The following is a 10729-nucleotide window of genomic DNA, read 5'->3' as shown; positions in this document are numbered from 1 at the left end:
GTGACCATTGTACTGGATGTAAAAAATTTTGATAAATATTTGTAATTAACTATCCAAACATACAAACTGGAAGCAGGGGTCAGTAATTAATGTATTGTTGTCAGCTAAAAGTCATTGTAAAGAAGTACCTGTTAATGTTTGGTATTTAATTACAGTAGTGAATAAGGATTCAGTGCACAAAACAAATCGTAAGAGAAGAAACTTTTGTCAGTTGTCGGATTACAGTAGCTATTTTCTTTTTGTATCTTCTGAGTGATGTTTGAACAATTTTTCTCTTTGACTCAGGCAGGTAAAGGTAGTCATAGCTGTGACCCAGGTGTTAGACAGCATAAGTCAGGATCAGCAGTGAATGTGTTGTCATTAAGTCCATCAGGCTATCATTTTTAATTACTAGAAATTTTTAAGCCACTGTACACACACATATATATATATATATATATATATATATATATATATATGTACTGTATATATCCAATATTGGCATGTCGAGTGCCAGTAATTGACCCGGTTCTGGGCATCAGTCATGACTTCAGCCTTTGCCTAAAATAGTTATTCGTCCTCCATGTCACCAGGGGGAGCTCTAGAAAGCTGCTAGTTCAGGCCATCCACGTACCGACGAGTGCGGACTTATTTTGACGTTGTTGGCCCACCCATTCTTGCCATCAAAGCCCTAACGTGCTGTTTATGCGTAAAAAAAAATATTCTTGATATCAAAAGAAAGCTACACATCGTTTTTGCTGTCAGCAGCGAGCAGGGGAGTCTGCAGGCTCTCGATTGTCAAGCTCGTAGTCTTAGCCATTAGTATGTTGAAGTCTTTATCTTCGAATTGAGTGCGCTAGTTTTCTGAAAAAGCTATTTCTTCTGTTCTAGAAGTTCATAGTTTTGAATAGGCTAAATCTGCTTATTTTGATATATTACTTTGCTTATTCGATGCTTGTTTTACCTCTTTTTCTTGGCCAGCTGTGTGCGCTTCATTGCTGCGGCGATGGCTTGTGGATAGATTCTAGGGTCTGTGTCAAACTGCCCCTTGACATTTGACCTTTTTCCTTTTGACTGGGTGGATGGAGAAAGGCCTTATTCTGTAGAATATACCATTTTCCATGGTCCTCAATATTGTGAGGAAGACATAGTTAGCTGAAATATAAAATTCAGTCCAAGAAAGTGTAGCACAGTATTTTCATTATAACACAAGTGGAAGTAAAAAAGTAACAACATAAAAAATCTGTATTGACATAGCCTTATATGAGCTTCTGATAGGAGCCTTACACTTTCTCATGCAGAGGGATTAAAATCCGTCCATAGAATGTTTTGTAATAATAATAATAATAATAATAATGCTACTTTTTAATGTAAATGTTTACATTACATCATAGTGTAGGTTTGTTCCATCTTTCAATTTTTTTTGCCTTTTTCTTTTGTTATATGAAGATGAACATGAATTTAGTTCCCCATAGTGGATATGACTCAGAGTCATTGCTCTGTGCGTTCCCACCAGAGCGCAATGTCAGTCCCTGGGTAATAAAAGGGAAGAAGCTAACCGTTTAGATGCATGAATGGGACGTGAAGTGCAGATTTGGTTCTCTGGTGGTAGCCCAAGTGTACACTTTTAAAGAAAAGGTTTAACTAAATACATATCTCTCACGTATCTTTCTGTCTTTATGTGGCTTTTCAAAAAAGCAGGTGCTCGAAACTGAGCTTGTGTACCATAAACCTCTTGGACATTATGCTGTTTTTTTTTTCTTTTTTTTTTCCAAGTGTATCTTATGCGGTTTACTGTTCTTTAAATAATTTATATAGCTGTATATTTTACTAAAAAACTGAGTAATTCATTTCACAGAGCTCTCGCTCCACCTGCGGCCCTAGGCATGAAGCTAGTTTTAAGTTTGCTGGACAATGGCTTTCTGGTTTGTATTTGTTGTCTTGTGGGCGAGCATAACAGCATAGGAAGAAATCACTGACTCACATACAAGGAACTCTGAGATCTGTTTACATCCTTTGAAAATGTTTGGAGATTTATAGTTTTTATAAAATCGGGAAATTTGTTAGTTTTCGAAAGTTTTCTCTTCCCTTCAGTACCAAAAAAGTGCACAGATAATTTCCGTGGACTTGAAGGGAAAGTGAATTGGAGGCCAGATGTGGATGATCTGGAGTGCGGATCTGGCAGAAAAACCCTGCAGTGTACGCTTATATGAACACCATCATGGCATGGAAACCATTGAATGGTGAAATTCATGTATATCTGCTTGATTGAAAGAGGAGATGAAATGAGATTTTTGACAGAGACTTTAAATCCTAATTTTTTACATTGCAGTGATTTTGAACTTTTGCACGGCACTTTTTGATTCCTGCTATTTTCTTTTTTTCCCCCCAGTTCTTGCAGTTTCCTACTTGATAATTAGTGTTGGAAAATAAGTTTAGATGGTCAAATGAATTTCTGAGACATCAGATATGTACTTGTAAACTTTCTCAACCAATTTGCCCTCTAACAGCTCCCCCATTTCCAAAAAAGTGCATATTATCAAATGAAAAGGTCACCTATTGCATTTTATTACATATTAGTTTCTTATATGACTTTCTTTCATTTGTTTAATTTACTGTTAAGCAAGTGGTGCAGGACGGAATTCCAGACTGTGCAGGAGAGGGAGACGGAGAATATTATCATTCAAAATACAGAACGAAATACATTTTCTTTTTGGTGCTGTATTTTGTACATTAACATTGTATCAAGGAAAGTGGTTGTACGTGTGGTGCTGTATTCAATAAAAAGCATAGAATTTGGAAAAAAAAAGTGATCTTTCTGGTTTTTCTGTGGTGAATATTATGTGCTGAGTGTTATCAGTGCAACAAATCCAGTCAGACTCTCTATGGACACATCTCAGTTCTGTGACTTGACACAGAGTGAAAGAGTTCATCCTTAGGTACCGCTTTCATTTTCATTTATATCAGCAGACTGTAAAAATAACCCCTGCATGTCAAATACAGTACACATTGCCTGAACCGCTAGTCCCATACGGGGTCGAAGGGGAGCCGGAGCCTAGCCCGGCAATACAGAGCGAAGGGCTGGAGGGGGAGGGGACGCACCCAGGATGGGACGCCAGTCCATCACAAGGCACCCCAAGCGGGACTCGAACCCCAGACCCACCAGAGAGCAGGACCCAGTCCGACCCACTGCGCCCCCCTCAAATACAGTAACGGTTAATAAAAATTGTTTTCTTGAGGCCATGTGAAAGGCCAAAAAGACAGCTAAGACACCTTTATGTTTAATGACCACCTACATCAAACCATGTTTTGGCAAAGTTTAAACCATATAATGTAAAGCCTGAAAGGCTGTACCAGAGTACAGTATGGGAATAGCTTGGGTAGACCTTCCTGGTACATTACAAACAAAAATTAGTCAAAAAAACAGAGATTGTTTGTGTGAAAGTTCTCAGTTTGAACGACCATCTACTCTTATTTATTTCTGCAGCCTGTTAATTGGGGTAAATGGTCTGGTTTGCTACGTAAAGACGTGACACAGATGAGTCTGCAAGACACACACACACACAAAAAAAAAAAAAAACGTAGGGGGGACTTTCCTTTACGTACCAGCTCAGCATTTCCTGTGCTGCTTTCAGAAAAACACGAAAGCCTAAAACGAAACCGCTCCAACGTGCCTCCAAAAGGCCAAATGTTTGGCACAGAAACTCACATTTCTGGAGGTTCCACAACAGCGCTTTTTTGCTGAATTCGGCTATGCATTGACAAAAAGGGATGCTGGTCTAATATTCATCTAATAAATTACCCTCTTTATGGCATGGAGGAGGGGGGCACGGTGGGGCGGTGGCGCGGAACGGGTCCTGCTCCCCGGCGGGTCCGGGGTTCGAGTCCCGCTTGGGGTGCCTTGCAACGGATTGGCATCCCGTCCTGGGTGTGTCCCCTCCCCCTCCAGCCTTATGCCCCGGGTTGCCGGGTTAGGCTCCGGCTCCCTGCAACCTCGTCTGGGATAATTGGTTCAGAAAATGTGTGTGTGCTGTGTGTGGCATGGAGGATTTCTTAAAAGAAATTTTTCATATACAGTACATGATTTAGCGCACGCATTTACAAAAATTTGTAAAATGTCGGTTTTTGCCAGCGATGTGCGAGTTTTTCGGAAATATTCCTCCACCCGCCTCGTTCACTGCACATTTTGCGCATCACACCCAGCGGCGCTGTCGGCTCGAGTCGCTCGTCTGAGCCGAAGCAAAACCATACGCTGACACGCATAAATGAGGTGACGGCGAGCTGGAAACAGGGCACCTGTCTGCTTCGCTGGTACCGTAGCTGGCATTCGCAAGAAAGTCTCAAACTTTCCTACGCCACTCAAACCCTCTCTGTGTTTACCCCCTGATGCTGAAACTTTTTGATCTGGGCACCTGGAGAGGCTTTTGTGGCCCTTACAAAGTAGCTGCGCTTTCAGGAATTTGGCCACGGGTTCGAGGAAGTAGCAGAGTCATGCGGCCCGATAAGACAGTCGTCTCTCAAGGTGCGCGGTGGGCCCTGCCGGGAAAGTACCCCGGTTCGAGGCGACCGAGCTGAACCCCGACGGGTTCCTTCGTACCTGCGGCTGGTGCGGAATTCCCTCACCCCCGATTGGCTGGTGCGACTGCGGTTAGCTGAGATCCCCTGCTGAGTCCTCAGGCGTCAGCCTTGTTTTGGATCTACACATCATATCAAGCAGGGAAGCAGCTGGAACTTATGGGGGTAACAGGGAATTAGGAGGGGATGCACCCTGAGCGTATTCCAGCAGCATGGACTGGCCACTAATTTACTTTGCGTACACCGGAGCGTCGACAACCCTGGCTTCTATCTCACGCACGTAATCCACAGAAAGTCTCATCTCACCACGGCAGGTTATCCATTTGTATGATTCATCATTGCACCATAACAGGAAATCATAACTGTTTTTAATATAGGTTAAGATCTGCAAGATATCTAGCATCCTGTCAGTTCTGATTGCTGACGCTCATAAGTGCACTTTATCTGCTTATCTTTGATAGAAATATGTGCATAGCAAGCATTTCTTTCAAACGTTTCGTTAAGGGAAGAATACAATAATTGCAAGGTGAATAACTTCTATTGAATTGATTCAATTATCAGCAAAAGCCTTATACTTGGACAAATAACGACAGACAAGAGTAGGAAGTGAGACATTTCGAAAAATACCTTTTTATAAAATAAATATCTCGAAGTGCAAAGCTATTTATTGCACTGAAACCCTAGCATAGTTTAAAAGCCGCAGTGGTCGCTGTCAGGAAGGTGTAAGAACTTCCGTTGTCTAAGAATTTTTTGGCACCGCAATTTCGTAAATCATTTGTAGGGGCGTGAGAATTCGACTCGAAGGGATGGCGAGCACATGTGTAGTAATTTCCATTTAGATGGTGGTGGGTTATGGTGCATTTGTACTCCCCTCCGTGCAGGATTACGGCAATGGACCCGGACAAACGCTCGCATGCTGTACTCCTCCTATATAGTTTAAGGAAAGTGTTCATAGGTATAGAGTTATTATGCAGCTGTGAAGGATGACATCAACTGCCACAATAAAGATAGAACAACTCTGGCCTGAACTTTTTTGGCAAATTTTTTTTTTTGCCCTGCCTTTCGCACCTGTGGACAGTGTACTCCCCTTGGCCATACGCGGAAGAAGATGATGAAATCACAAGTTGTTACTGGAATAGGAACCTCCCATTTTAGGAACGAACGCCCAAGAATTCCAAGTGCATTGCGGACATCGTTAAAACAAGAAGCAACAGCAAATTCATTCATGCTGTTGAGAAAAATTACCTGAGACTGAGTCATGAGAATAATTTTTCCTGCATTGTATCCCAGGTTATGACTGCATTGCAACACAGAGATTTTAAATCGATGAAGGCTGTGAAACATGGTTCAGTTCTATGAACTGGATAACATAGGCGTTTGACTTAATTTTTAGTTTTATTCATTTAGCAAAACTTTTTCTCCAAATCAGCTAACAGAATATTCACCAATTCATACAGCCAGGTAATTTTTGCTAAATAAATTTGGGGTAAGTACCTTGCTCAGGCAACCTGTAGCAGTAGGTGGGATTTAAACCCACAACCTCCAGATCTAAAGGCAGCTGCTACAACCACTATGCTATCAGCTTTCTGTTTGAAGAGTACAATCTTCAGTTATTCTATAAAGCATTTGGGGGCAGCTGGTAGTGCAGTAGCTACAGCTGCTGCCTTTGCACCCCGCGGTCATGGGTTTGAAGCCCACTTCCAGCCACAGCACCCTTAAGCAAGGTATTCCTTGTAAATAGTGCCAGTAAAACTCCTCGGCCGTGTAAATGGATACATAATTGTAAGTAGTTCAACATTCTAAGGTGCTTTGGAGGAAAGCACCAGGTAAACGAAGAAGTATAACACAGTATATGTGCCTGAAATACTCTTCAGAAATGTATTGTTGAGGATCTTTATTATGACCCAGTCAGGCCCGCATTTGCATATGCACTCCCCTGCTTAGACGAGGTCTCCGTAATATATTCAAACATGGATTAGAAAGAGATCCTTTGAATGGCTGTTTCACAATAATGCACGTAAGTAAACTTTGTTTCCTCTTTTGCAGCACAAGCTGTCTGGAGAAGTCATGGTCAACAGTCTCCCAATCGCGGGCGTAGGCTTGTGAAGTATTTTTGGCCACATTGCTTCACGTCACTTTGGCACCGGTGACGTCCTCAGTGTCCTTTGATAATCTCCTCTGCTTTAGCAATGGCGAACCATTGATGACGTCCAGTTGAGAAACCATCTTCCTGTGTGCTAACGGTTTCCTATGTCAAAGTCACTCATATCCTTGGTGCATCTACTGCCTGGGGAAATAAAGGAGCAGGTGACCGTTGTTTGGACCAAAATGACCATTATGACTTTTTTTTTGGGGGGGGGTGCTGCAGGTTTGGCCTGTGCCTGCTCTCTGGGGGGTCTAAGGTTCAAGTCCAGTTTGGGGGGCCTTGCAACAGAGTGGCGTCCCATCCTGGGGGTGTCCCCTCCAGCCACGGGCCCTGCGTTGCCAGGTTCGGCTCCAGCTCGCCGCGACCCTGCCTGGGACAAGCGGCTCCAGTCAATGAGCGTGCGTGTGATTCTCAGCATGTACAATGCTGGAAGCTGGTGTGATTAAGTGGATCTGGGAAAAATTGTATTTATTATTAACACAGTTACTCTCCCACTTGCAAGGTAATGGAAATTTCGACTTCTCCAGTTTCTTTCCCAGGAATCTACCCATACCATACTTGGCCGTCTCTTCCTCCCCCAGATGCTTCCTTTTGTCTTTTGCTAACGAAAAAATATTTTTTCAAACACGCCATCCGTCCTTCTGCATCAATATAAGAATTCTAAGGAAATCTGTTGAAAACAAACAGATAAAATTCGGTTTAGGGTATCATGACTTCTTTAAGCGACGACAGTATTGACTTTCAAAAAAATATTTCAGATATGAAAGGTTCCATCTGTTGTCATCTGTATCCATGTCTGTAGTCAACAACAATAGCCTTTTATCGGCTGGAAAGAAGAAACTGTGACCATCTCTGTTTTCTCGTAGATGGGAAGGAAGGGTGGGGTCAGTATTTGGGGGGGGGGGGGGGGGTGTTTATGGGGAGGTAAAGGGGGTAGCAGTGAAAGTATGTAAATGTGCAAATGTGAGGAAATTCTGAGAAAGGTTGCCTCACAACAGGCAACTCTGCGTCATTTCCTTTTATGACAAATCCGTGGTCGCAGACTTTAAAAAGTTTTTCAAGGCACTGATCATGACTAGTTGGTGCCGCGCTAGCCGGTTGTCACCACACACATGATGCCAGGTCATAGCCACTGTCTGCCACTGCAGCTACTCCGGGGATTGCCAGCGCTGGGTAAGTGCCGCTCCGTACGTTGGGCTTCCGTGGCGGGAGACATTGCATGTTCGCGTGCGTGCATGTGCACACGTTTGTGGATCTGCTGTGGGATACGTACGGGTGCGTGCGCGATTGCGATTGTGTGTGTATGTGTGTGAGTGTGACGGTACGTGTGGCACCTCTGGCATAACCTTTGAATGAGAACTTGCGTTTAACGCACGCCGCTGGTGTTTCCGAGGTTAGATTCCTTCCACCGATAAGCAGCTCCACGGCGTCTTGCGCCAAATGCTTTCACGAGCGATATCTTTGCGATCCCAACACTGCTCGCTCCCTCTACGGCATATCTGTTTTATAATGATCAGCACAAACTATGAAAAACTGTGTTTTTAGGTTTTGCCAAAAACAGTGCAAAAAGAAAAAAAGAAGAAAAAAAAAGAATGAATTATGTCCAAAACAGCGTCAGTAACCACCAAAACCGTGTTCTCCACAGCGTTCCTGTTTGTCCTCATGACGATCACATTCGAAACATCCAGAGCTGCTACGTCATGCAGCAACAGAGGGCATGTTGTAAAACAGACCGCGAATCTGGCCCGACATTTGAAGGAGAAGACTCAGGAACTTCAGAAACTATACGTAAGTATGCAGCCAAACGTTCTCCGTGTCCTCCTTTGCTTGGCCGTTGTGAAACATTGGCAAAGTGCCCCACTGTCCAGTCATTTACACATAATCAATTTGGGCAGGTGAGCCTTTTCAATTTATTGACCAGCATTTGAAAACCCATGAAAATTGCAAAGAAATAACTTCTCCGTTTTGTTATGTTATAAATTGCGTGTCCTGCTTCGATTCAATAACCGAACTTTGATTCAAAATGTAACTGGACTTCTCACTAGACTGGAATAAGCAATTTCTGACTTACGAGATAATTAAACTTTCGAGTCTAACACTGCTTTTTCGTCGACCCTTAGATTGCCAGTCAAGGGGACTTCCATGAGTCATTCTGTCAGTCGCGAGTGAACAACCTCCCGGACACGACAATCGCCGGGAACACCCCTTGGGAGAAGCTGCAGAGCCTTTACACCACACTTAATGTCTTCTACAGACATCTTGGTACAGTGAAGGAACAGCAAGAACAGTTGCAGGAGCCATCCAACCCTCTGCTGCACAAACTGGGAGATGCCCAAGCCCACACGTCCAACCTAGCTGGTAACGTCCAAGAGATCCTGCAGTGCCTGGAGCCCAACGAGCCCGTTTCCGAGCCATCAGGTGGGCCCACAAGGGCCCCAGCCAGGAACATTTTCCAACAGAAAGTGTATGGATGCGCGGTCCTCATACGGTACAGGGAATTCCTCGGTCAAGCGACATTTGTGGTGAAGGAAGTCAAACGTCATCTGGGTCAAAGGTGAATGAGAAGGAAAAATTACAGAGGTTCTGCAGCTCTGAGACCCAGCAGGCTTCCAGTGGATTCCGTTACTCGAAGTACTGGAGCTCCAGGCACCGGCAGGAATGGACAGATCTCCTTTCCTAAACCATTTTTAATGGCAAATAGGTGCAAAAATTACGACCCCTTGTTTGTATGCTTATTTATTTTATTTATAATTTTGTCTATTATTTATTTTAAATGTTCAACTTTGTCTGAAAACTATTATTGTAATACACACTTTGTTATGCACAAAAGTATACGAGCATGCTTTTAATCGTTGTAAAGTAACTTAATTTTAATTTATTTGAGGACCGATCCCATAATAATTCGTCGCCTCCAACAGATACCTATGACTCAGCATTCTTGACCTGAGATGACAGTTAAGATTGAGTGCCCTGAGTACTAAGCAAGGACAGCGATGGTCTCAATGTCAATAATTTGAGAAATACTGTAATGTACATTTTTACAGCTTGTTCTGATTATGTACCAGCTTAATCACCTGTGTGCAGTTTGTAGGACCCACTGACTTTCCAGCAGATGGCATTTCCTAGTAAGGTGACAGAAATGACCACTAGAGGACACTGTATTACAAAAGGCAAGGTGTGGACATTAAGTTGTCTAGGACAACAGATGAACAGATGAATGTGACCACTAGAAGTCACCACATTTTATGCAGGCTAAGGATCCAGAGAACACACACACACACACACCACACACACACACACAGTCTGAAGCCACTTGTCCTAAGCAGGGTCGTGGCAAACCAGAGCCTAGCCTGGCAACGCAAGGCGTAGGGCTGGAGGGGGAGGGGTAACACCCAGGATGGGACGCCAGCCCGCCGCAAGGCACCCCCCGCAGGACTCGAACCCCAGACCCACCAGGGAGCGGGACCCAGCCAAGCCCGCTGCACCACCGCACCCCCTCAGAGAACACCTGAATGTTAAAAACATCTTCAACAGGTCCATTGTCAAGTCAATTTGCACCCCATGGACCTTAGCTACAAATACGAGTATTGGAGGAGCAAAGCAGCCAAAGCGTAAGACCAAACACGAGTCCACGAGTCGCCTCTGTCGGACACTGTCAGACGTCCTATTTGGCCAGAAGACACGTTCACTAATTGATTGCCAGTATAATTTATAATGTGTGTGACTGGACCCATTTTCTGTGGGTGTATGCAGAAATGTAGCACTGACAATTCGATCGAATAAAGACCACCTTTTTGTATTCGGTGTACTCTGTTTCTTCTGAAATTGCACTATTTTAGTTACGCATGGTCCTGCGTTATTGAAGCAGCAAAAAATGGCATAAAGGTTACAATCTGCAAAATACAGAGCGGAAGAATAAAATCAGAGATAAAGCTACGGTAGTTAAAAAGCAACTCTAACCCTGACTCTAACTCTGTAACTAAGTCCCAACCCTAACTCTCACCTCACCTCAAACCATAACCTTTTCCA

General features: G+C 43.6%; 1 protein-coding gene across 1 annotated transcript; it reads left to right on the top strand.

Annotated features, from left to right (window-relative positions):
• The first annotated feature begins 7771 nt into the window (after positions 1-7771).
• On the top strand, positions 7772-10024 carry m17 (IL-6 subfamily cytokine M17). Its single transcript, XM_018749521.2, has 3 exons — positions 7772-7873; positions 8346-8488; positions 8821-10024. The coding sequence occupies exons 1-3, from the start codon at positions 7813-7815 to the stop codon at positions 9256-9258; spliced, it is 642 nt and encodes a 213-aa protein (XP_018605037.1). The 5' UTR covers positions 7772-7812; the 3' UTR covers positions 9259-10024.
• The last annotated feature ends 705 nt before the right edge of the window (positions 10025-10729 follow it).

The sequence above is a fragment of the Scleropages formosus genome, chromosome 6 (assembly GCF_900964775.1).
Source record: "Scleropages formosus chromosome 6, fSclFor1.1, whole genome shotgun sequence".
Taxonomy (NCBI): domain Eukaryota; kingdom Metazoa; phylum Chordata; class Actinopteri; order Osteoglossiformes; family Osteoglossidae; genus Scleropages; species Scleropages formosus.
Note: the sequence above shows the minus strand (reverse complement) of the source record. Positions and strands in the feature narration are given on the sequence as shown.